This window comes from Marmota monax, unplaced genomic scaffold (genome assembly GCF_021218885.2).
Source record: "Marmota monax isolate L192 unplaced genomic scaffold, Marmota_monax_Labrador192_F-V1.1 WCK01_AAM20220418_F8-fsc00009, whole genome shotgun sequence".
NCBI classification, from domain to species: domain Eukaryota; kingdom Metazoa; phylum Chordata; class Mammalia; order Rodentia; family Sciuridae; genus Marmota; species Marmota monax.
In genome coordinates, this window is record NW_026694710.1 from 1,081,539 (window position 1) to 1,108,913 (window position 27,375).

The 27,375-nt window shown below is 34.6% G+C and overlaps 1 protein-coding gene across 2 annotated transcripts in view; it reads left to right on the forward strand.

The window, feature by feature from the left end:
- Nucleotides 1-27,375, forward strand: part of Arap2 (ArfGAP with RhoGAP domain, ankyrin repeat and PH domain 2) — a 185,735-nt gene that overhangs the window by 116,201 nt on the left and 42,159 nt on the right. The window contains exons 19-25 of one of the 2 annotated variants that reach the window (XM_046423699.2): nucleotides 2,998-3,161; nucleotides 6,929-7,141; nucleotides 10,489-10,594; nucleotides 14,471-14,618; nucleotides 16,095-16,163; nucleotides 18,610-18,684; nucleotides 21,617-21,734. In XM_046423699.2, coding sequence (XP_046279655.1) covers nucleotides 2,998-3,161; nucleotides 6,929-7,141; nucleotides 10,489-10,594; nucleotides 14,471-14,618; nucleotides 16,095-16,163; nucleotides 18,610-18,684; nucleotides 21,617-21,734 — 893 coding nt within the window. The remainder of the gene's footprint in view (nucleotides 1-2,997; nucleotides 3,162-6,928; nucleotides 7,142-10,488; nucleotides 10,595-14,470; nucleotides 14,619-16,094; nucleotides 16,164-18,609; nucleotides 18,685-21,616; nucleotides 21,735-27,375) is intronic. The other variant, XM_046423700.2, reaches the window with a different exon arrangement.

Genomic DNA, 27,375 nt, shown 5'->3' on the forward strand with positions numbered 1-27,375 from the left:
TGGTCAGGATTTGTGTTGTCAATGTGTTGTGATTTTATTGGATGTGCATAGAGTTTAGCTAAGCATCAAAGGAACATCATCATGGTGATGCTGCTCAGTGTCAGACATCTGCCCTAGATGGTGTATTTTAGGATACACTCTTTTGACAGGTTGACTCAGGAGTTAACTTGTCATGGCTCCTTCTGCCCCTCGCTGGTTCACAAGAAGACAGCTAACCTTGTCATCTCAGGATTTCTTTGGACTAGAAAGAAAATTCGACGTTTGAAATGTTCTCAGTGACAGAATTGTAGGAGGGCTGTTGCATTTTGATTTTCTTTCACAGCTTGCTTGAATACTTATCCAGTGTAGTATTATATAAGCAAACAGTCTCAAAGATTTCATGTCTCATTTAGAGCTTAATTATCAGGTTAAGAAAAATCTATGGAAATAAAATGAGGAAAAAAAATAAGTTTTCCTTTGTACCTAAACTCCTAAAAATTAGCCAGACAAAGTTGGAACAAAGTATATATAATATAGGAATTTAATATTTCTCAGGGAAATTACTTGAATGTCATTTAGACAAATATAGTTACTGAAAGAATGTTTTCAAGCTTAAGATGATGTAAGATAAATGAAAAGGCTAAAACATGTCAGAAGTATTAGAATAAGTGTCAGAATTCTTCAAAAACACGATTACAGAATCTGTAGTTTAGGGTTGCTGTGGTCGTGTGGAAAATAAAAATAGGTAAAAATGTCAAAAAGCAAGGGATGAGGATTATAGGCACAATTGTAGCAATTTCAGTTGGTGTTAGAAATGAGTGCACTGAGCAGATAGCTTTGTCTTCTTATAGGAGCATTGCAAGAGGGAAAAATAAAGAATGAAAGGACTTTTCTTTTTTTTTTTTTTCATTTTAAAATTACAGCTAGTCTTATTATTCAGAATGTCAAAGACTACCCTGCTCTTCTCTATTCCCTCTGCAGAAGTCCCAGATCTCATGCAGCTCATACTTTGGAGAAGTATTTGAATCAGCTACTATTTTTAATTCATAGTTTAATTAAATGTTATACTGGGCAAAGGAATTTAAAACTATCATGCATCTGCTAAATGTCAGGCTCTGTGCATTGACTAGGAAACTGAAGTACTGTCCTTGCTCTTCTGTGTAAAGTTTCCTGTCTAGCAGCTGAAACAGACAGACAGGACAGAAGGTAGATTAGAAGGCAAAGCGACCATTGGAGGATGGAGAAGGGAAGCCTGTGGCATTGTAGGCACAGGGAGGCGAGCAGGGATCTACTGTCTGGGAATTCCACCTAGAGCATGCCTTGGGGGATAAGTGTTGGAATAGCCAGCCAAAGAGCAGGACATGTTTGTTGTGAAGACACAGGTGCAATTTTTAAATTTTTTTTCAGTGTGTTTTGTGCATAGAGGAAGGACAGATAAGGTTAGAGGGAAGATATAGGGAGATCAGGACGGCCTTTGCACATTGAAAATGCCAGAGCTGTAGAAGGATGCTAATCCCAAAGTGATGTCATTAGCTGTGCATTTTAGAAAGATGACTCTGGCAGTAGTGATGAGTAAAGATTAGGAAGATGGAAAATTGGGAAAGGAATTCTGTTATGGGCTTTAGTGAGCTCAAAGAGCATCATGAAAATCTAAAATATTATAATATTGGAAAGAAGAGACAGGGTGAATATTTTGGGGACTGTAGTCAACAGAATTTTGTGACTGAATTTATGTGGATGTGACTGAATTTATGTGAATGTGACTGAGGGATGAGACAGTTAATTACTCTTAAATGTCTGATGAGATAAGTGGAGAACTGTAGTGCCAGGAGCACTTTTGTAGGGGCAGAGAGAAAGATTTAGCAAGATTTTTGAAACATTAAGGTGAGGTTTTCAAAAGTAAGTATTTATTAGTATTATCCTTATTATTTAGTCACTAACATCTGTTGTGTGCTGTGCTAGGTACAGGTATTATCCTCATTTCACCTGATGAAACTGAGGCACAGATCGTATGATAACTTGTCTAAGGTTAACAAGGAAGTATGTGACAGTGTTAAAATTGGTTTGGAACTTTTTTTTTTTTCCTTTTTCCCTTTTGAAATAGTGAGTGCTGGGGATACAGCCCAGCACCTGGTGCTTGGGAGGCCATGCTCTACCATTGAGCTGTATCCCCCACCCTGTTCCCACAATAAACCACTCCCATGGTCTCACTTCTCAGCAAAATCTGATTTGTGATAGAGTTACAGCCTGGAGAGAGGAATTTGGAGCCACTGATCTGCATAGGGGAGATGAAACTACTGGCCGGAATGACCAGTGTCCCTGGAGATTCTGGGGAGTCTGAGATCACATACAACCTTGTTATTTAGAAAGAGGAAGGGAGCTTGACACCAAGAAGTGATGAGAAAAATGGGAAATCCAGAAAGGGTTTTGCCATAAAAGCCAACAGAGTATTATCATTTTTTAAGAAATGAAACAATCAAAAATATTAATATTTTTAAAAATAAAAGAGGGGCTGGGACTGTGGCTCAGTGGTAGAGTGCTTGCCTAGCACGGGCAGGACCCCAGTTCGATCCTCAGCACCACATAAAAATAAAGGCATTGTGTTATGTCCATCTACACCTAAAAATAAATATTAAAAAAAAGAAGAGAGAGGCAGAAATATGTATATTAAAAGTCACTTGTGATATTTTCCATTTTGCCACTAACAGAAACATTATTCAGAATCAGAATGAAAGATTTGGGGTAACAAAAGTGGTAAGACCTTAAATTGGGAGAATTTCCTCTATTCAGTTGATAGAGGTGACTCTCCAAGCAGAAGGGGGACTGAGAGGAAGCCATGGTGAGTGGGAGGTGGAAGGTAAAGGAAGGGCTTTTCTAGGCTGGGTGAGGTAGGTCATGTTTCTGTAGATTTAGGGTTAATCTTTCTTGAGGTAAGAGCTTGCTTTCTAAAAAAAATTATTTATTTATTTATTTTACTAAAGCAAAATTATAATTTGTCATGCTTTTTAAACTTTACAGAACATTATACATCCATGGACATACCAAGTTGGATTTCACAGTCTGGCATACTGCAATTGAAAAAGCAGCAGGTACAGATGGTAATGCATTACAAGATCAGCAGCTCAGCAAAAATGACGTGCCCATTATTGTGAACAGCTGTATAGCATTTGTTACACAGTATGGTATGTATCAGAGTTTTTATTCAACTCCTGGAACTCATAGTATCACTCTTATAGTTTCTAAGTGGTGCCTCCATTGGGCTGAATTAATGCCCCTTACATTCCTCAGTGTGCCCCTGAAAAGTAAAAACATGGTCACTGCTCAGCTAGCTGCCATTTCTTTTCCCTGTTAAATTCGTCTGAACTGTATAATACCTTTTTTTTTTTTTTTACCATTTTCTTTGTCCTTTGTACATATAAAAATGTTAAATAACATGTTGAAAGAATATAAAGAGTATGTAAAAATAGTAAAAGCTATTTGTCAGTGGTTACAAGCCAAGAATAAAGCCTAGAGTAACTCAGAGTGCTTAAGCATGATTTTTAGAAATGGTAAACTATGAAAAAATATGTTAAAGAATTTGTGTTGTGCTTGCATGCACACGGAGTGTGCTTCAACAGCATTCGACTGGTTGGTCAGATGTTTATATTAAGCATGGTTATAGATGTAACTGGTTTATTTGTAAGATATTTTAATGAGCAGTTAGCAAGTAAAAACAATTTGATTTATACTTATAGGGTCCACCTTCAGTTACAATGTATATGCTATGATGGGTATTTTAGATATGCCTTAAAACTAACCTTTATTGTCATTTATTTTCAAGTTGTCATGAATCTTTCAGATTCATTCTTAGTTGTGTATATCCTTCGTATTCCAAAAGGTAGAAGTTTCTTAACTACATTTTTTAATATAAACATATTATCTAACCCATAGATAAGTGCCATTTATTAGAGCTTAAGTCTGGAAAGGAGTGAAATACCTGCTTTTAAAGATGTGTTAACCTTTCTGTTTTCCTAATATTAAAGGTGTCTTCTTATCTTAATTTAAAAACAAGACTTAATTAGTGAGAGAGCTACATTAAAACATTGTGTTGACAGAAACACAGTGGTAGGAGTTAAACGTTAAAGACAGTCCTTGTATGAGCAACTGAGCATATGCTGATGAAGAATATAATATCAGAAATAACAAGGACTATAACAAAAATAACCTTCAGAAATTACATTTATGTGTACTTTTAATCTCTTTTCTTCTGAGTAGCATGTCATTTTAAGTATTCTACTTCAAATGTAATTCAAGTAGCGTTTTTAATGTCCAGATTCATTGTGTTTGCATTATATAGCTACTGGGAATCTATACATGAACACACTCATGGCCTACTGTTACAGAAAGTTCCTTGCAATGGTAGTGCATTTGTTTTCCTGATCAGCATTTGTTTAAAGTGGGGGAAATGTGTGGTTATCATGCATTGTACACTTGTGTTTTAGCAAGAGCATGACCTCATGGGGAGTTTTCACATATTAGTTACATAATGAATGACATATGGTCTTTCTTAAGCTGACAAGTGATTAAAATATCCTGACTCATTCTAGTTATAGCCAGTTTTACATTTCTCTAGGGAAATCAGAAGTTTTTTTTGCTTTTAAAACCATTTAAATTTAAAACCACTAAGCATCATAGCATTTTCCGTTAAATCTCATGCATTATAACTACTTAACACAAGGTGCATTAACTTGCACATTAAAGCAATAAAGCCAGTAAACCATTTGTTTCTGGAAGTAGAACATGGGGTAAAAGATCAATATTAATCGCATGTATAAAAGGAAAGATTTGATGTGAATATAGAAAAACTGCCCAGTGATTGTAGGATGCAGGGAGTTTGTTCAAAGTCTTTATGTAATAATTATTTTGAACTTCTGGGCCTATTGAGTTAAAATCTAAAAACCAATTATCTGTGCTCTTCCCGTCAAGGTTTAAACTGTATCAAGTTCATGATATAGTTTTTAGGATTTTAAGTTTTTCTTGATGAAGTACGGCAGTTAGTTCTTGGGGGAAGTTGTTTTTAATTTGCATCAACAAAATTATGTTCAAATTTCTGTCCATTTAGCCAAACTTATTTAAGTACCAGCTATTAGAAACTTCCTCAGCAAAGAAGGTAGTGTCTGAGACACGTAGTCAAAATAACATTTTTGTAGAATTTACTTATTCTTGCATTAAGCAATTGCTTATTGAATGCCTACTGAGTTCTTTAGACACATATCTGCTAGATATATACAGTGAATAAGATGAAACCCTAGCAGTCTAGGAGTTTGTAGATTTAAGGATGAGAGACAGACAAGTGTGCAGACAGTGTTCAAAATTCTACAGTGGAGAGATGCAAGGACCCCTGCAGGTGTCCTTGGTATTGGATTTCACCCAGAGCAGAGATGGTAAGGGAAGGAAGTCTTCCCCTTTTTAGGGAAGTTTGCATACTTGAAGTTAAATGCGGCCAGTGCTTAGTGTGAGAAGAAGCATGTACAGTATACAGGAATTTAAACCAACTCCTGTCGATTTTTACATATTCTAATTCTTTAACTTTGCCCTATAGGTAACGGGAAGGCAGGGTCCAGATTTTTGAGCTTGCTGGTAATATGAACAACACCTGTTTTTAGGTCACACTGTTAGCATTGTGTAGGGAAGCACAGGAATGGGGTCAGGGAGTTGTGCAGTGAGGAATCAAGGGCACAAGATAACAGCATATGGAATGGAAAACCGGGACAGTTTTGAGAGTGAGAATATGATGAAATATCTATGGGACATAGTATTTTTCTTAATGTGATAAGCTAGAAAGAAAGGTTCTTACTTGCAAGAATGTAAGAAGGCAATACCATATACTAAGAATGAGGAATTGTGTGTGTGTGTGTGTGTGTGTGTGTGTGTGTAAAATTTTGGAAATTAAAATACAGGAAAAAAATATGTATGTAGGTGTTGAAGTGATGAGGTTGAATGGTCTCACCTAGAAAATTTTCTGGGAGCCAAGAAGAGAAGAGAATTGAAGATGGATATCTGGAATCACCAGCAAAGACTGCACAGGCAGAATGAACACTTTCCTCAACCACAGAGGGAAGGGGAAAGGAGGAGATAAGAAATCATCATGTCATCAAAGCCATAGGATTAAAAGAATTTTAAGGAGGATTCCTTTGGCGTTTCCAAAGTTGAAGCATTTTTCATTAGCTGAAATCAGAAATCCTTCCAGAAGAAAAGAACATTATTGACATTTTTGATGACAGTGTTACCAACAGTGGGACTAGGGACAGAAGCAACACTGTATGATGAAAGGGTTTACAAGCCTGAGAGATAGTAGAAAGGATAAATGTAGGAAACAGCTTAGTTTTGAAAGGAAGAAGAACAAGGACCCTGGGTAGGAGGAGAGTTTCTGTGTTTGTATCATATTAATCACCACTCCTGTACCACCCACTAGTAATTATCACATTTATTTATATAGGGTACCTGGTGAATCAGTAGCTTTGCAAAAGGAATGACCCAACTCTTTACTGGGAAGGGGGAGAAGGTAGAAAGAGGAAGAAACTAATGAATGGATATGGGGGTCAAAGTTTAGGAAAATGTATACTCACTTTTGTCAGTATGGAGACTAGAGTGTATTCTGGGAGATTAGTAAAGATATGGCACTTAAGATAAAAATTTTTTAAAAATAATGAAAAAGATCTTAGGAAGTGTACCACAGGGTGTGCTGATCCAAGACTTCCTGAAAGATGAAGGTGGAATAGTTTGTTCATCGGGTTTACATTTCAAATACTAAAATTAGAAGAAAGAAGTCTTTCACCTCTTGCATAATTTTTTATTTATCTTCATCATACCAACACAAAAATTTGTTCCATGTTTAAGATATCAGAATAGATTTTGAATGGAGACATTTTTTCATTTAACTTTTTCTTTTAATTTTAAACAAACAAAGGTTTAGGATGCAAATATATCTACCAAAAGAATGGTGATCCTTTGCGCATCAGTGAACTCCTGGAGAGTTTCAAAAAGGATGCAAGAAGCTTTAAATTGAGGGCTGGGAAACATCAGCTTGAAGATGTGACAGGCGTGTTGAAAAGCTTTCTCTCTGACATTGACGATGCACTTCTCACCAAGGAGCTCTACCCGTATTGGATCTCTGCATTAGGTAATGTCTGGACTATGGAACATGATGCAGGCTTACCTTTACTGATATTTAGATTTATTTTTAATTTTTGATAATCTAAAAAATTATCACATGACACATCATTCCTCTTTTATTTATTCTACCTCTTTATTGTACATAACAGTATATATTATTTTACTTTCTTCATTTTCCCTAGATTTCAGCTAATGAAATAAAGCTTTGTTATACTGTAAGAGAACTTAAGAAATGGACCTAGAAAAGTAGATTATTTAATCATTTATTGGATCATATTAATTTCATTAAAACCTACTTTATTATGCATTAATTGAAGACCAATCCATTTGTTGAAACATTAAAGACTTTAAATGTAAAATTATCTTTAATCTCATCTGTTTAATCTCTATTCATTTTTACATATTACAATGTTTTTTTCTCCATACTTGTAGTATGTTTGTACATTTGTATGTGTGATACACATATATTTTTTTTTCAAATTTTTCATAGTAAACCATAAGGTCTTCGTATTTATTTTCATTTTCAAAATGATAATTTTCAGTCTTTTTTCTAGTTCTTAAAATTTAGCTTTGATTTATACCATAATTATAAATCTGTTTCTTATACAATTAATGTTTCAAAATATTTTCATAAAATGGCTTTTGAATTTGGGTAGATGATATTCCTACACTTATAAAACATCATGCTAGTGAAAATGTGTTTTCATATATCTTTTTTATGAATATATATTATTTTTTATTTTTATTTATTCTAATTTGTTGTATATGACAGCAGAATGCAGTACAATTCATTTTTTATTAATATTCATGTCATAAGAAAAAGATAGATTATATTTTCAAAATAAAGGTAAGCAATTGGAAAACAAAATTCAGGAAAGAGATCAGGTCATATAAAAAATATAATGAGCTATTAAAGTAGTTCAGAATTTCAGGCAATTTAATATTGTTCTTAGAAGAACAGACCATATAGCATATGAATAAGTTGTATGTCGCTGCATGGTGTTCTTGGCCTAAGTGCCTCGGACACAAGTGTTGAGAGTTGAGAAATAGAATTATTTATTTGAAAGTATTCAGTATACATATGTATACACACACACACACACACACACAAACATTATACACACAAACACACATACAGTTTGAAAAGTATCTCATATTATTCCTTATAAGCTTCAGCAAGAAGAGAGTAGTATTGTTACTAACACTTTTCATAATTTAACATGTTCAGAAAGTAGTAGTTTATTTGCTTCCAAATATTCTTTAAATCAAAAGGCTTCACTGAGAATAAGAAAAGTTTTATAGTTTTGTAGGATATTAAAAAATGTAATTAGATAAACATCTCTTTAAGCCCAGCTTCCTTCTACTACTTATTTTTGTTTCAAGGTGATTTTATTATAACTATAAATTTATTTGTAATAACTATTTTATGATGACTTAGAATTTTTCTTTATTTTAAAATCATTTATCAAAAATACATAAGAAATAAGTTTTGCCAAAGTTGTCAGATAATAAAGAAGTCTTTAACATTGCCAGTCTACCTGGAGTAGATAGTTGGCGAGGAGTAGCCAAGCGTCAAAAAGGGATGTGTTCACCTTTCACTTGCATGTGAATTCTTTGAGAATCTACTTGGTGAGTGCTTCAAATACCAGGTTGAATGACCTTTAAGTGTTTTTCTTTCAGATCCAATATAGCTCAGTCAGATATTTCATAAGTGCCCAGTGTTTCATCTGACAAGGATAAACTGTAACCCTCTGGGGACATCACAGGAGAATCTTTGTGTCCTGTGCACCTGAGACCAACAGTGCCTTGCAGTGGCATACCACTTATTCTTATGATGTATGATCTGTTCTTCTAAGAACAGTATTAAATCACCTCAATTCTGAACTAATTTAACTGCTCATTATATATTCTGCATGACCAGAAATCTTTCCCAAATTTTGTTTTCCAATTTCTTGTCTTTATTTTGAAAATCTCATTTATCTCATACATGAAAATATCTTTTGCTACTTGACTTCTTATATGTGTAGTAATATTAATTACATTTTATTAATGAATGTAGTTTTCTCTATAATTAAAAACTGGTGACATAAGGACAAATGTTTAGATTAATACTAAATATTATTGAGGGATATAAATAATTCTTAATTCATTTCTGAATTTCCTTTACTTGAGTATTTTCCCTTCCTGCTTTTTCAGAGTTATCTACAGGGCACTTAAGTCCATACAACCATGTTTACTTTTATGGAGCTCATGTGCTGGCAAAATTCATACAAAAGAGATAATCCTTGCAGTTTTGTATAGGATTGTACTTGAAAAATGTGTCACAGAGTTTCTTATGTCCTCTGAGATCCTAATGTCCTTACAAATGACTATATACTTTTATCTTCTTAATTTGTTTTAATTAGTTACACATGATAGTTAAAGAATAGAATATGTAGGGCTAAGTAGGAAATGTGAATGGTCTGGTTTCCAAAGGTAGTTGGGAATTGAAAAGAAATAGTTAAGTGTGGTTCCCTTGAGTCACAAAGTCAGGGCAAGCTATTTATTTTAAGAATGATCTTCATTCCGTGTGTCAGCTAATCAGTTAGGCTGAACCAAATTCATGCATCCTTGGGAGTCAAGAACTTTGGGGTTCCTGACCATAGTTTGTCCAGGGATTTGACTTCTGAGGCTGGGCAGTATCTTCCTCTTCATGGTTGATTTCTATTTATAACAAAGGCAGAGGCTCATCAACTTCCAAGTCTGGATCACAGTGTAAGGACTTGTGTGTGATTTCTTTGATTATCTTCTCATTTTTTCCCAGACATTTAATGGTAGCAGGGCTGCTAAAAGCCCATTTGCCTAGATCAGAGAGGATAACAAGTTCGTAGCTCTGGGATAGTTCATTCATATCTTTGGGAAGATCTTTGTGATTTCATAAGGAAAGAGGATCAGTAATGTCATTTCCAAATACAAAATATAAAACCTCTCCATAGCTAGAGTTAAAATGCTTTTGGCTTGGTTTTTCAATTTGTCCTGTAGTTTGAGTAATTAACTGAATGTTTTCCTGTTAAGTTGAGGTTCAGTAGTCCATACAGTGGAAGATAAGAAAACAACATACCCTTTTCCGTTTTCAAAGTGCATTTTAAATAAAAATTATAAGAGCTGTAGCATAGAGTCATGGAAAGTTTATGTGAATAAATGCTTTTCCATAATTATAGGCAATTATTCTAGAAGTTTTAATCTTTTTCTTCTGAAACTTCTTATAATATACTTGTAAATAATATTTTGAAATATTGGTGAAAGTCAAATTTATAATATAAGTGATTGGCTTAAACCCTAAGATTCCTTTTTTTTTTTTTTTTTTGCCTCCAGATACACAAGATGACAAGGAAAGAACTAAGAAGTATGGAGCATTTATACGTACTCTTCCAGGGGTCAACCGAGCAACACTGGCAGCTATCATTGAACACCTTTATAGGTGGGTGAACTCATGAGCATTTCTAGACACTTCAAACATGGTATTCAATAAGTCATTACTTCTTAATTTAAAGTTGTGTGACTAATATTCTACCCGAGACTGTATATCTTTCACTATATATTTTTAAATGTTTTATTTGTGCATTTTATATAATTTGCTTCATTTCAGTCTCCAGAACTTTCTCTTTCCCTCCAGTTCTCCCTCTTTCTGTTCCCCTTCCTCTATTCTACTTGTCTTCCATCATATTTTTTTTTAATTGGTGCTTTATGGTTATACTTAAAGGTGAAATTCACTGTGGCATATTCATATATATGCATATATGCAAAGCACAATTTGGTGAGTTTCATTCCATAATTCCTCACTTTCTTTTTCCTCTTCCCTCCTCCTCTATTCCCTTCCTGATCCACCTTCTATTTTCATGGGACCCACCCCTTTCCTTTTTTTCTCCCTCATTTTAGTTTAGCTTCATCATTGGAGCTGATATCAGCCTTCTTTTCTATAATTAAGTTGCTGTTAAATAGCACTGGAGAATTTCTTAAATGAATCAGAAATAATAATAATACAGCATCCTGAAATGTGTCACGTGTGTAAACAAGAATTTAAAAACTTAGAATTTGGAGGAAGAAGGAATTATTTTTCTTAATGTACTATACAGCCTACATTCTATAGTCCTATCACTGCCTCTAAGATGTGGGGACAGATTTTAAATAGGGAATTTGCAGCATGCAGTATGGAAATAGGAGAGATGGAGTGATCCATTGCTATGTTGAGGGACAAGAGTTCTTAAACAGACTCCTCGGTGTCCAAATCTGAGTACAGGGTTTCCTCTTGGTGAATGCTTTATAAACTCTTAATTTTTTCTAGTTTATTGCTTCCCTGACTCCATATATTTTGGATTATTGGTTAATCAGATATCCTTATCCTGATTTTAAAAGTCTAGAACTGATGATCCCTCAGCATGTGGAAAGAAATGAGGAATATTTTGGTGACGAGAAATCTGAAGGATGAGGATGTTTGAGAATAACCTTTTAAGTTAAAACTAAAGGTTGGTTTGTGTGTGTTGATCTCAGCAAGTATTAGTATAAAAACTATAGTAAGCATGAATTTAGCTTAAGGAATTATTGTAACTCCCTGAACACAGGAAGTATTCCCTTGAATGCATTTCTTTAAAAAAAAATTTTTTTGTAGTTGTAAATGGACAGAATGCCTTTATTTTATTTGTTTATTTTTATGTGGTGCTGAGGATTGAACCCAGTGCCTCACACATGCTAGGCAAGTCCTCTGCCACTGAGCTACAGCCCCAGCCCTCCTTTGAATAAATTTCTATAAAGCTGAATTCTTCTAAAAGTATCTAGATTAAGAAAGCTTCCACAGTGTTCCATCTTTTTTATTTTTTAAATTGTTTTCCAACCACTGGTTCTCACGCATGTATCTCTATTACAGTAAAACTGATTTTGTTATTGTGGTGGAGGTGGTACATGTACGTGCTGGGAATTGTGTGTGCTAACCAGGTCTTTACCACTGAGCTACATCCCCAGCCTATAAAAATGATTTTCTTATTGTATGATACAAATATAGTTTATGAGATGTTGGGATACATTTTGATGCAGCATGGAATTATAGAGGAGAGAATGAGTGTTTCATTGTGGGTTGAGTCCACCCTATCCTTTAGATTTAAAGAAACATTTGAACTGGGTATGAAAAAAGATAAATCCAAACTGGGGTCAGTGTGTGCACCTTTAGCCCCAGCCACTCAGGAAACTGAGACAGGAGGTTCACTTGATCCCAGGAGTTCAAGACCAACCTGGAGACCTGGTTGGGCAAAATAGCAAGACCCTATCCAAAGCAAAAAAGTAAGAATGAGAAATGAGTGAAGGCTATCTCTGGAACAGATGAGTACTAGGAGACAAGACTGTTTATAGTTGGCTGGCAGGAGGTTACAAGAGGTTATGAAGGGCATTAGAAAACAATTTCCTTGGACTTCTGATAGTGTCACCAAAAGGTGGAGAGGTCAGTTTGGATAAGGTTAGGTTGATGTAGCATTTTCAATCCCTACCCTAGGTAAAAGACCACTTCTGTTACCAGTCACATCCACTTAATACCATACACCAGATATGTATTATGCAGTATAGGGTGATTAAAGTGAGATTCTCTTGACTGTGAGATGCTGACATGGAGATAAATTTCCTGAATGTTCACAGTCTAGTTTGATATAAGTGCAGAGTGGTTTTGAGAGGGGTGTCTGCAGTTGTTACATCCTCCTTTATTAAATTCCAGTTCCTTTTGCATCTTGTAAATTGTATATGATGATCATACTTGGTCTGTCTATGCTATGCAATTTTGCATTTTATTAGTATTTCTTGCATTATCATATATATTACTATCATGTTGATTCTTTCTGTACCTACCAGAATGTGTATTCTGTATAGACATAACCTTGCTATATGCCTTTAATGGAGTTGGTTTTCTCTTCTTTAATGTGTATTTTAACATTTTCCAAATGAAGTTAAACAGGCACTAGAGCAGCTGTATGTATATACAGCTGTATATACAGTCAGTGTCCAGTAGAGACCATTAACTACTTGTAGTTCCACTCTACTATATTTTTACTAACCCAACTCTTCATTTCTTGGGATGGTGACTATAGGTTTTATTTTATTTTTTATAACTTTGAAACTTTTATTTGTTAAAACTTTAAATGACATTTGTAAGACCTAAAAGTTGTACCTTACTGATTAGAAGGGTTGATTGATTTATTCATATCTCTTCATTTTTAAAAGGCATTATTAGTTATATCCAAGAAAGGTGTAGTGGTTTTATAAATTCAGAGTTTGCATTTTGAGATGTAATTATATCCTGTTCTGAATACCATACACGTGCCACTGGGTGTTCTCCAAACCTGACATCCACTTTCTAGAAAATGTAGCCTATTTTTTTTTTTTTTGCAGTAATAATATGTCTTTATTTCTTAGGGCTACTTAAGAATAACTATTCTCTTTTGAATGAGACAGATTTTTAATGATTAGTAATACAAATATCAAAATATATTTATAAACATATGCTCATCTACTCCCAAAATGAATATATTTTTAAAATAGCTATAGTTAACTTACATACTTAACCAACCATTAAATTTATAGTTCAAGACAAACAGAATTATACTGTTAACCAATTCTAGTGTTTCTCTGATTCTCCCATATTCTAGTCCTCTTCTTAGCCAAGCTGGACCTGGAATTGTAATGCAAAAAATAAAAAAAATAAAAATAAGAGAGCTCATGTATAATGGCATAATTTGGCATGAACATACTTTATATACAGAGTTACGAAAAATTATGCTGTGGATAGATAATTATGAATGTAATGCATTCCACTATTGTCATGTATGTAAGAAATTAGAAAAAAAAGAAAATGTAGCCTAGACTGGAACCTGGAATTTGGAACACTCCACTGCATGCCTTACAGTCTACCCTCCTGTCTTGCTCCTACCTGCCTCCTGCCCTTTCTTTTTTTCATTTATGCTGTCGCTTCACCTTTCATTTTCTACCATTCTGCATGCCCTTTTTTTGCTTTGGCCTTAGGTCATTTCATTATCTGGAACTATGTGGACGTGGTCAATTTGTCCTCTAAGTCAGCATTAAGTGCTGCTCTGTTACTTGTGCTAATCTCTTAACAGTAGTTTTACTTATGTTCTTAACTTGACTGCAAGATACTGGGGAGAAGAACCGTGTGCTTTCCTTTAAACCACCACTGTGCTTTTTGTATTAAACAATTTCAATATGTGCATGTTTAAATATTATAAATGAGGATTTTGGCTTGCAGTTCTATGCAGTTTTCAAATAGAAGTGTCCCTTAATGAGCTATGCTTTTCTCTCACAGGGTTCAAAAGTGCTCAGAAATCAATCACATGAATGCCCATAATTTGGCCTTGGTCTTTTCATCCTGTTTGTTTCAAACTAAGGGACAAACAAGTGAAGAAGTGAATGTAATTGAGGACCTAATAAATAATTATGTTGAAATATTTGAGGTAAATATTTTATATCCTGCCCTTGTTTAAGTGGAGTTGATGTTACTGTTTGCAAAGAATATTGCATGTTTTAGGATGCTATTATTCAGGTCTTTATGGATATTTAGAAACAGGGAAAATATAGGATAGCAATATTTTCTTTCAGTTTTTATATAAAACTAGCTTTCTAAGCAATAGCCATTTCTAAGCAATAGCATTCATTTAAATTTGGCTGCTTTTAAGCCTTTTTTACCATCTGGTGTCTGTTGAACAGAATAGTCCTGTTCTAGGGGATTTTGTGTGTGTACATGTGTTTTTTCCTCAGTATGTGTATGCATTAAGTATGTCTACTTAGAGGTGTGAAGTTCTGAATTTAACATTCAGTAATAAACACTAGGCTGTTAAATTCTGCAACTGAAAGCATTTTAGGGTCTCTAAAAAATTGTTGTAATGGTTCCTTCAACAACAACAACAACAACAACAAAATTCTGAAATACTATTATTGTTCCACAGTTTTTTTGCTAAGTTATCACTGTTTAATTATTTGTCTCTTCAACTTGGTATTTCATGAAGTTAGTGTTTTCATGTTTGATCAGTCAACTGCTAGAATAGGAAGATTCAAATAAATAAAAATAAAAGAAAATATGGCCAGGGTTTGAATAGGATAAGTATGGGTTAAATATCCAGTTCCCTTGTATAATTCTAACATCTCTGTAATCTTTTTGAGTGTTTTATCAAATGGTGTTGATAAGACTCAGTTGTTTTCTGGGGTATGGATATAGTAGGTGAAACCAAGTGGGTAGTGTGATAGGTTGTCATTTATGTAGTTGTTATATTTGTATTAAAATAACTTACCACAAGATTCCTTAGAAAAGAGAAAGGAACTATTTTAATAAAATAACCCAGTTTCTATATTAATTCATAGAGGAATGGACACCAGAGTTATTGAATTTTCTTTGCTCTTTTATCTCCTCTTTTTTTCTTCGTTTGTGTGTCCACTGTTTTTGATCAATGGCAACTTCTTTGCAAATGTCTGATGCTGATTTAAAAATTAGAAAAAAAATTGTGTGGCTTTACATGCTCTCTTTATTTTCTAGTTTTATACCAATCCATTAATAGAAACTAAATTGTTATCATTGTAGTTATGTTAAACTCCACTCATCTTAAAAGATTTAATGAGCACTTAATGAACATTTGGATTTGAGAAACAAGTCTGTTTCTCAACCTACAAGAATTTTCAGAAAGAGGACATCAGCCCCTTTGCTCTGTAAACCTCCTTAACAATGAGGGCTTCTGTGGGTGGAATCTGAAGCCAGAAGGAATCATCAAAATGTCTTCTGAACTTATGAGACTCTGTTGGCCATGCTGATTAAGATGGCCATTCTCATTTATTTTCAACTTGTTGGTATTTAAATTTCTGAAGAGTTTTGTGAGGATGAGTACCATCGCTCCTTGTACTCTACATTATTAGAATGTCCAAAATTATATTTTAAACAGGTTAAAGAAGACCAAGTCAAACAAATGGACATAGAAAATAGCTTTATTACCAAGTGGAAAGACACTCAAGTGAGTAGTAATAGTTAGATCTTTAAAGAATTAAACAAAAACAAAAACTTCTATTGTAAACAAAGAGATTTGTTTTGTGTATTTTCAAATTTCTTTTGGAAACAAAGTAGAAGTAATGGGGATAAAGAATCTTGATAAAACAATGGTAATAATTTTTCAACCTGATACATAGATGCAAAATATGTGAATATAATTTTTAACATAAAGGGGAAATCAGTTTTATTTATTGATTTTAAAAACACTGTTAAAAATGCCAGTGGATTTCAAAGGAAGCATTTAAAGCCAAAGAAATACCAGAATAAATTGCAAATTCAGAGAGAGTAATGATTCTTTCCTTAATGATTTTGAAAATATAAATTATTTCTTTTATGCTTTTGCTCTGCATGCTTTGAGAAGACTATATTAATGAGACACTTTCTAATATGATGTCTGTAACACATTAATTTTTGTCTTAAGTCGGCTTTCCTAAATCCTGTCTCTCTTTCCTCAGTCATATGATGTTGGATTCATGTGCTCAGGTTGCACTGTGCTTTTTCAAGTTACTCTTATTATTTAAGGAGTACTTACTGTACCTTCTTACAGGCAATCCTTAGTCATCCTCTAGTAACTAGGAATCATAGTGGATTCAGAGTTCCAACGTAAATAATACAAATGGGTCAGATGTGCTCTGTTTATGGTTATACTTGGATAATGAGGCAAATACTTCCTTCTGTAGAACCTAAATTTGCCCTGGTTCTGAAGTTTCCATTACTAATTAGAGGAGTTACCCATTGGAAGGAGATGGGGGTGTGTAAATTCTCCACTACTAATGCTGGTATATTAATCACTGAACTAATTATTCCCTCCATTTTGACCCAAAATCATTACTGCAGCTTCCAGTGGTGTTAGCTTTAACACTGCCCGGTTCACATCAATTCTTTTTGTTTCTTACATCCAGGGGGATGTTTAAGTCCTAAAATAAAGGGTTGTGTGATCGTGAGAGGTAATCATTGGCAGCATTATGTATATAATCATTAGATAAAGGACAAATATCTTTTTGCCTTTTTGTATTTTATATTGATAATAAAGAAATTACTGCTTTAAAATTCAGTATAAGTAGAAATAAGAAAATAATTGTGTATAAACTATAGTAGTTGAAAGAGAAAAGGAGGACAGTTTGATAAAACTACTTATTTTGCTTGAGTATTTTTTAAATCCATACAAAACTCTCCTCTGGAGTATTTTTCTGGCAGTCCCTATATTCTACTCTTACTTGAATCCCTATATTCTACTCTTATTTGAATTTCTTAGCTATTTTTCTTTCTGGCTTTACTCTGAGTACTCTGTGTTTGCTTTTCAAATTTTTAAAATGTGTCCTTCCTGGAGACTTGTTTATGCATACATAGTGGAAAGCAAAAAATGTCAACTCTTTTTCTTCCTAGAATTTGTGTGTAGCATCAAAAGTGAGAAATAAAATTTGAAAATAATCTTTTCTATGCCTGTGGTGACATAATAATTAGGAATACTTCTTCAAAGTACATTTTTAAATGTTTCCCTCACAAATTTCCTCATTAGATTTTATGCAGAGACAAATTTGCCTTCAGAATGATTGTTTGTCCTTTGTGATCATTTAAAAAATATTGAGTTATGGATATTATGTTTGAGTGGTTATGGAACTAAAGTGAATTTCTGACAAAAGCTACTGAAAATATTTTTCATGGATTCATTTCATTCTTTATTAAGCTCCTTCATTTTATTTTGTTGATGTACATAGCCATATCTATGGTTTATATTTTTTGACTTGTATCTTCTTTAGTCAGTCTTCTGGAACATAATGACCCAAATAATTGTTCTTAAATAATTGCCTGAAGATAATTAAAATGAAAACTTACCTTCATTTTCTGCCTAATTCTATCACTTTTATTTTATTCTTCTTACTAAAGTTACTTTTTCTATTTGTAGTTTTACTACTGCTCTGACCTAATTTATCCTCATTCAAATATATCATCTTTTTGAAAACATAGCAAGAACTATTTTATCTTTTAATTGTTAGTATTATGCACACAATATTGAGAAAAAATTGCATGTGGCTCACTTTCACTCCTCATTTTGTTTATCCTATTACTCTAGATGATGAGGTTCCTGTATTTCTCTTGTCAAAGGCAGCTTATTTCCAGTGTGGCCAGATTCACCATTTCATTTAAAAAAGAAGGGTGTTTGAGAACACTAAGCTCTTAAGTAAGAGACAAATCCCATTGTGATTGTTGTTACTGATTATAAATTTGTATAGACTCCTTATGTTTAATCAACCATACCTTGAAATAAGAACATCATGCTTGTGAACAGGGGATTGAGCTAATTCATTGCTATAACATTGAGAAATATGAATAGGATTTTACAACTGCCTTACATGTCCTATGCCAGTTTTTTGTGACATATGTGCTGTTTTCACATCTGCCCTTTCTAGGTTTCCCAGGCTGGAGATTTGTTAATTGAAGTGTACGTGGAAAGGAAGGAACCCGACTGTAGTATTATAATTCGGGTGAGTCCTTGAGAGGATGTAGAACGCCATTGGAAAGCACGAATGTTGGCAGTACTTTCATATATTTTGAATTGTCCAGTGTTTCTTATTTCCTTTACCTCTCTAGTTCAAACAGTGACTGATGACAAGATTGACTTTTCATAGCAATATCCTCTGGGAATTTTATGTTTTAGTCATTTGGAAAGCACATTTTATGTGCTTTAGGTTAGAGTTAGGATTTTCTGTAGGTTCTAGAAAATGATTTGAGCACAGAGGCTTGCTTTTCTCTTTTTAACTTCCATACATTAGGCAAGTTATCTACTCTGTCTCAGTTTCAGTGTCCTCACTTATAAAATGAGGAAAGATAATATTCACATCATATCATTGCTGTGAAGACTCATTAAGTTAGTGCACATAGGACAGTGTAGCAAATTGTTCATCTCGTGTTTGAGAAATAGTTGTGACTACTGGTGCTAGTATCATTGTTATTCCTGATTTCTCACCCTTTAGCATTTCATCTTCCAATGTACTTAAATATTGGGTAACTTTTTTTCCTTGAGGCTATTGATCATTTTTCCTGAATTAAAAATGGATCCCTCTCATGCTACTATATTAAGTAATTAGTCTGCCTTAGGTATAGTAACAGTGATATTTTATGTTCCTACTTGGTAATACTACTTTTTCTGTATATGGAATAGATATTCTGCCATGTAACATAAATTCAACTTTACCTTCTTCACGTTTTTGACTGCAAAATTAAACCTTCACAGAATTAGATATCTCTAAACTTTAGTTATGTTAAATATATTGTATTTTGCGGGGGGAGGGAGCAGTATTGGGGATTGAACTCAGGGGTAGTTGACTACTGAACCACAACCCCAGCCCTATTTTATATTTTATTTAGAGACAGGGTCTCACTGAGTTGTTTAAGCACCTTGCTTTTGCTGAGGCTGGCTTTGAACTCTCAATCCTTCTGCCTCAGCCTCCTGAACCACTGGGATTACAGGTGTGCGCCACCATACCTGTCTTATATTTCTTACTGTAGGTATTTTTAATAGTTATGTATTATGACTATATGGAATTACCTTTCTTAAAACATGGAGCTAAATGCTACAGTCATCAGCTATATCATCAAATGCTTTGTGACACATTTGCCCTCCCAGTCCTTAGCCATATCATGATTCTTAGTCTGAGTGTATGAGTTTGATCATAAGGGATATGAGAAACTAGTACAGACCAATCAGCACAAGTCCATTATTAATGCTGGAAGAGATATTCAGAGAACATGATTTAACTCTACCTATATACAGACACTTTCATAGTGTATTTAAATTTTACTTACAAACCCATCAGAGAAATTTTTACAATTGAGGAAAGTTGTCACATTACTTTAATTGTATTTATATATAAGACTTCACAATTTTACCTGTAGAAGATCCAGATGCTCTCAAAAAACATAAAAACTGTACAAAAAAAAAAAAAATCAATAGCATTTGACTTAGTACTTAAGACTGTAAAATTATTTAGTTACATTTTATCTCTCCTGGTTGTTACCTCACCCTATAGAGATAGATGAAACAAGTGATATCTTATTCATAACAATGGAAACTAGAAATTCAGGCCACAGTACAAACCTGATCATCATAATCCATACCTGATGTTCATTATATCGATAAGTCTAATCCACAGAATAATGCTTTCTGAAGTGTGGAGTTCTAGGTGTTTTTAAAAGGGGCCCTGGGTCTCTCTCCTGGAGCAGGGCCTATGGATGTAGTCCTTGTGCTTCAGACTGAGGCTCTCCCTGCTGCCCATTTCTCAGGTTTGGTTTCTCAGTAATCATTATTTAATAAAGGATGATACTTCTTAAAATGTTTAGGTCAATGCAGATCAAAAACATCATTAAGACAATTCAGCTGATATTTTTGTTGCTTGAAACTCTCCACTTTTCCCACTTTTTCATTGAGCTTTAAGATAGAACAGAGTGGACTCCATTGTATAATTAACATATTCCCTAAAGCAAGCTCTAAATTCCATGAAGTACAAAAGGTAGACACTGTGAGTTACCTGTGGTGTAAGATGTTTTTGTTATTTATGTATGTGTTCTAGGCTTATGAAGAGTAAAGCGAAGGAAAAATGGAAATGAACACATTCCTTTTCTAAGAAATATTTAAATAGGTATTTACTTTTATGGAAATATGTAAGCTAAGTTGCAGTTGCAGTATTCTAATGTTTATACATCTTGTATTTGTTTAACTTTACATCAGAAGTCTAACTGAAGAAGTCAGCTTGCTTTTGGCCAGTATCTACTTAAGACTGGCAAAAACAAAAACAAGAAGAAACAAATCAGAAACCCTGAAAGTCCCAGAAGAGGCAGTGTGCTCATCCAGTGGCCTCCGGCTTTGGGACTCTTGTGAAGCCAGGGCCCCAGGCTGGCACTGCAGATTCTGCCCTATACCCTGAAATCCTGGCTCTTAAATACTTTGGTGTCCTACCATCTGTCACTTGGCATGGCAGGGAACACCACAAACTACCAAAACCCTGGGGCTTCTTGGCATGACAAACAGCAGTCAGTCAACTGTGTATAATTTAGGGCCCAGGCTGAATAAACAAGTCACTCTATACTCTTGATTAGAGAACTGACAAGTGAAAAGTTTTACTCCTAGGAGATGGTTGGATTTGTCATGTGTTGAAAGCCTGTCTGTGAGTGACTAGGTTATTTCTCCCTTCTGAGTCATCTAATTGCTCAGTAAATGAACAAAATAATTCTTCTTGATGATATCTGTATTGTAATTTCCCTTTGCCTTTACATTGAAATGTATTCTGTTTTATTGAGAAGAGCTGAATGTGCTGTTTTCAATACTTGAGGTATTGTTAGGTGGAGGTAGTATTGCCCTATCATAAGACTGCTTCTGTATCTGAAAGATCTTTTGAAGAAATGTTGCTCTTCTTACAGATATCTCCTGTGATGGAAGCAGAAGAATTAACTAATGATATATTAGCAATAAAAAATATTATTCCCACAAAAGGTGACATTTGGGCCACATTTGAAGTCATTGAAAATGAAGAGCTAGGTAAGTGATTTTGTTGCTAAAGATTATTGAATTACTTTTAGATGAAGAAATCCTTTCTTTGGCAACAAGTCATTACTAACATTTTATGTTTTTCTAAAGATTAACATCTCATCATGAGTTCCCTCCTGCCTTAGTCATGTCTTGACATACGTTGTCACCACTTGAGTTTACCTTCACATGATTTTATTCTTCCAAATAATTAGATTATTTTGTTGACTATGAAAATACAGTGCAATGCATTAGTCATCTCTGTTGCTGCCTCATGAAATAGGCCTTTCTTTTTTAAAAAAATATATATTATTTTTTAGTTGTAGTTGGACACAATATCTTTATTTTATTTATTTTTATATGGTGCTGAGGATCGAACCCAGGGCCTTGCACATGCTAGGCAAGTGCTCTACGACTGAGCCAGAACTCCAGCCCATGAAATAGGCCTTTCTTTATAAGAACAAGAACTTTGATCCATAACAATGTTGAAAATGTCACTACCACCATCCACTTATTCATATATGCCACTTATTTAACACAAAAAGAGAATGCTAATTTAAAAGATGACTTATTCTAAAAATAGTTTTATTTTAAGCCTAGCAGACGCTTCTCTTTTGACGTTTTAATTTTGCTCTATCTTTAGTATATCAAATATTTTGTCATCTTTCGTTCCAAAGAAACTGAAGGGTAAAAAGACATTTTAAAGCACCTTGACTGACCCAGTAGTCAAATACTGAATAAGCTTAACATTCTAATGACACCATTTGGTTTTAAAGACCTCTAGGAAAAAATAATATCAGGCAGAATGTCTTTGTACTTTGACCATCTGTCTAGTTGATACCTACTAAGGTCTTGGGACCCTTTCAGCTATAGCTGTCAAACTGCCAAAAGGAAAACCTTGCCACCCACAAACTCAAGGAAAAATTAAAATTCAATGTTGAAATACCCCGTGGTGCATTGTTAGGAGGACTGCAATCAGTGTTAGAATGAAATAGGATTATTAAGTACTTTGTCTTTCATTCCTTTAGTCCACCTTGATATTTTTATTTCTTTATTTCTTTTTACCACAAGCAGTTCTTTAAAATTTTTATTTGTATTATATTGTTATTTTTTTAGTATACATTGCCAAGGTCCAGTGACCCTAGAGATAGGAAGTGAGTTCTCAATATCTCCTCTGGTGGGGCTTAGTTCTCCCTGTAGACAGAACTACTCTGGCAGATGATTCCTGTAACCTCCCAGCTGTCAAGTCCCACTGATTTGCTTCAGGCCTTACGTTACCTGTCCTTTCTGTGGCATTGATTGCTAATGACCTTTCCATTTTCCTTTCTCTGATGATCTTCCTTTTCCATGCTATCTAGAATCCCTCCTGGGTTCTCTAGTCATTTTGTCTAATTTTGTATTCTTCTTTCTCTGTCCATCTTTTAAACATCCAGGTTTTCTCTTCTCTAGTTTCCTTTGCTAGCTTTCTCATATTACGTGTTCTGAATAGACACCTTGCACTTGACTGACACGTGGGGATTTCTCAAGGTCTTCCACCCTGTGGCCCACCCAATTGCCTTTGTTGTCTCCTCTCTTCTTATAGTGCTGAGCACTTGGATTTATACATATCTGTCTTGACAGGGGCTTCTTGGAAGGAAGTAGGGATTCTGTCATTTTTTTTTTTTTTTTGGTCTCTCTTGTCCAGCACAGTGCCTAGTACATAACAACCATATATACTTGTTAAAATCTATTGAATAAATAAACTTGTAGCATATGACTGTGTGATGCAGGAATGGTAGAGTCTTTTGGTTTTTTTTTTTTTCTTTTTCTTTACAAAAAAAAGATGTGATGAGGGATGGGATTACTGGTTTTATCTTTTTTTTGGTGGGGAGGGTATTGAAAGATAACTGTTGGCATTATTTCCAGAATTGTATTTCTAAATCTCCAATTGGATTGTATTGTCCCACTATTTAAAACTCTTTGTCATGATTTTTCTTATTGCCTATCCATCTTTGAAGCTCCAGCTCAAGTGCCCCTTCCTCTGATGATATTCAGATGGACATAGTTTACACTGACTGCTTTCTGATCATTTGCTTGTAGATTTATAGTACTATATGCAGCCTGCCTTATAGAATAGTAATGCATGTATGTGTGTGTGTATGTGTGTGTGTGTATATATACATATATATATATATATATATATATATATATATATATAGTTCTACCCCAGACCATATATTTTTTGGGCATTGATTATATGTTTTAGATCTTCATATCTCATACGGCTTCTTGGATTATGCACAGTTGTAGACTAGACCCCATTAAAGTCTCTTTAACTGAGCTGGAAAAACAAATAATAAACGATTTGTGTTTTGTGGCTCCTTATTCAGATTTATACAAATATGGAAGTCACATAGAAAGAGATCCCTGCTTGTAGATTGGGAACCACGTAGATAGAGAGTTCTAAGCCCTGGTTACGGATTGGATAGTTGATTCTTACCTGCATGCTATTCTATTTCTGTTGTTTTTGAAGATATTTACTGCAGAATGCGGACTGATTTATTTTAGGGTAAACATCCACTCCCTACCACACTTAGTCTCTGGAGATTTGAGTCAGATTAAATCATGTCCCTCTGTCATAGCTTATTAGAGCTCTGTCTTTAGCCCTGACCCAACTGAGTGGAACAGGCAGAATAAATGAGAATAGGAAGGATCTGTAGCTAGAAGTAGAATCACATTCTACCTGGAAACACAGTTTTTGATATTTCCTTTCAGAAAATCAAGGGATTCTCATCCTAAAAATGGCTGATTATCAAATTGCATGTGATAAACAGCACCTCACAAACACTAAAATTGGATTGGATCTTTAAAAATCATTGCTATTCTTTCTAATTTAAAAAAATAGAAAAATGTTATCTTAATTAAGAATAAGAAGACTAGGACACATCAAGTCATTTTGATTTATGAATGTCTAAGCCAAAGAAGAACTATCCATGTGCATCAAGAGAGAAAATATTTGGTATTAAGAATTTAAATTTGACATGGCTTTAATGTTTGCTTAACAGTATCACATAACCAAAAATGAATGAATTAATTAATGATAATAAACCAGAGTACTAAGTTTTATTTTATTATTTTATTTTCCTATAAATTTTAAAGTAGTAGTTTTCTGTCATGTTACATTGAATACCTCTTTTGTGCACTAACTATTCCATATTATTCCTACATTATCCTGAGATAATGTATTATACTTATTTTAAAAATTAGTATAATATCTCATTATAATATAAAAATGAATAAGCAGAAAGTATGCATTATGCCATGTAACTGCCTGTAATTATATGTGTCTTTGGTCGAAGATGATAAAAATAGATCCTTAAACCTATAAATTGAATTCACTTGATGTGAAATTTAAAAATACAGATGATGTAAGTATGTCAATTTGTGACTCAAACGATGTTACTAGCATTATCATTGTTGAAATGGAGAACAGTTTTTAGAAAAAGCTTTTCCTAAAACAAAGCACGGTCTCTCTGTGGTAATCAGATTCATGGGAAAATAGTTTGTTATAATCATGTAAAATATTTAGGTAACTTTTACATCTTGATTTTATACATAATACTCAACCATGTAACATACAAAATCATATTAGATTCTAGGCTCAATTAATTTATAAATAGGATTTCCCTTTAAATGAATGCCTGGTGTGACATGTGAAATTTGTTCTGGATAGAGCACAGATCTTTCTTGAAGAATGTCAAGCATCTTTGACTCACTTCCACCAATTATTAGAACAAGATCAAACCCTCCGTAGCAAAGCATGTTTGTCAGCTTTCTGTAGCTATGACAGATACCTTAGATAAATCAACTTCTGAGGAGGAAAGTTTTATTTTGGCTTACAGTTTCAGAGGTATCTGTCCATGGATGCTTGCCCCTGTCACTTTGGGCCTATGGTAGCCTCCCTTAGCAGTTGCTACATATTCTGTCATCTGTAATTTCCTGGGGTCTCCGTTGTAACTTCACCTTCAGTCTCATAGTTTTGTGCATCATCCTGTCAGGTCAGCTGGCAGGGACTCCAGATACACCACACACTCCCTGGACACTCAGGCTTTCCTTTGAAATCTCAGTGGAAGCCTCCAGGACCCTGTAACTAACTTTTGTTTTCTGCATGCCTGCAAAATCAGCACCAGGTAGACAATGCCAAAGTCTTCCACTGACATGAATTGTATCAATACCTCTGGGAACCGTGGCTACAGTGGCCTTCTTGGTAGCTTAACGTAAGTGATCCTAAGCAAATTACTAGCTGGCAGCCCTGTGTGACCAGAGTAAAAGTTTACATTTTTGTATGTACCTTTGATCATGCTGTGAGACCTTACCATTCCTCTGATGTCTTCCAAGCATCTTTCTTATTCTCCTGGTACATGGTACTTGGTTTTTATTGATGGCTTTAATCTTCATAACTTCCTGACTATACCTTTAAACTAACTCCTTTTAGGCCAAACTGCAAGTTTTTCCAGTCTTTTCTCTGTTTTTTGCTTCTATTTTTCACTGAAAATCTAGCTCAAAGCATCCACCAATTCCCATGCCACACTGCCTTGGTGCTGTGCTGCCTTAAAATTTCTTCCACTAGATTAATTAGTTCATCACCTTTCAACTCAGCCTCTTGCAAAGTCTCAGCACATGGGCGAAATGTAAAGCTCTTTCTCAGAATGTAACATGAATGGCCTCTAGTCCAGTTACCAATAAATATCTCATTTCCATCTTAAATTTACTCTCTGTATTCCTGTCCATCTGGTCTTCTGAGTCCCCACTAGAATCATCTATTAATTTCTGCTTGCAATATTCTAAGCTTTCTCTCGCCAGCTTCTCTAAACTCTTTCTGCAAACCAGTTCCAAAAGCTCCTGAATCACATTGTTAGTTATAGACATAGCCGTGACCCCACTTCTTGTACCAATGTTCTTTGTTAGTCACTTTCCATCTCTGTCACAGGTACCTGAGATAAAATCTTATATAAAGAGGAAAAGGTTGTTTTTGGCTCACAATTTCAGAGGTATTCAGTTGATGGTCAATTGGCTCCATTGGTTTGGGGCAGATGGTGAGGGTGGGGAGCATGTGGTAGAGCAGAGCTGCTAACTTAATGGTGTATGGAAAGCAGAAAGGAGGGTCTAGGATCTCAGTATCCTCTTCAGGGGTATGCCCCCAGTGCCCTAACTTTTTTACATCAGGTCCCAGCCCTTAAAGATTCCACCGCCTCCCAATATCATCACAGGCTATTGTTCCAGCTGTCAACACATAGCTTTTGGGAGATGTTCAAGTCCCAACTGTGGCAGAGATGATAACCCCTCTATCAACAGCTACTCTTCTAAAGTATGCTGTGATTTTAATACTTAATCCTAAAACTGACCTTATTGTCCACTAGTGTAATCTCTGTGCCTTGAGGTCTTTCACAACTTGAAATAGATGAACTGCCTAAGGAGTCTCATTTCAGTGAGCTTTACTGCGAGTTTTGAGTTTATGAAGCATTTACTTTCTGTGTAGTAAGATCAGTGAAATGTTTGCTGGTTCCTCCCTCATAGCTGCCATGATACAGATCTCTTTATTTTAGTCAGGATCCTTTCTAGCTCTTCTCCTCATTGGTACATAAACCACTGCTCCCCTCTGATGATATAGATC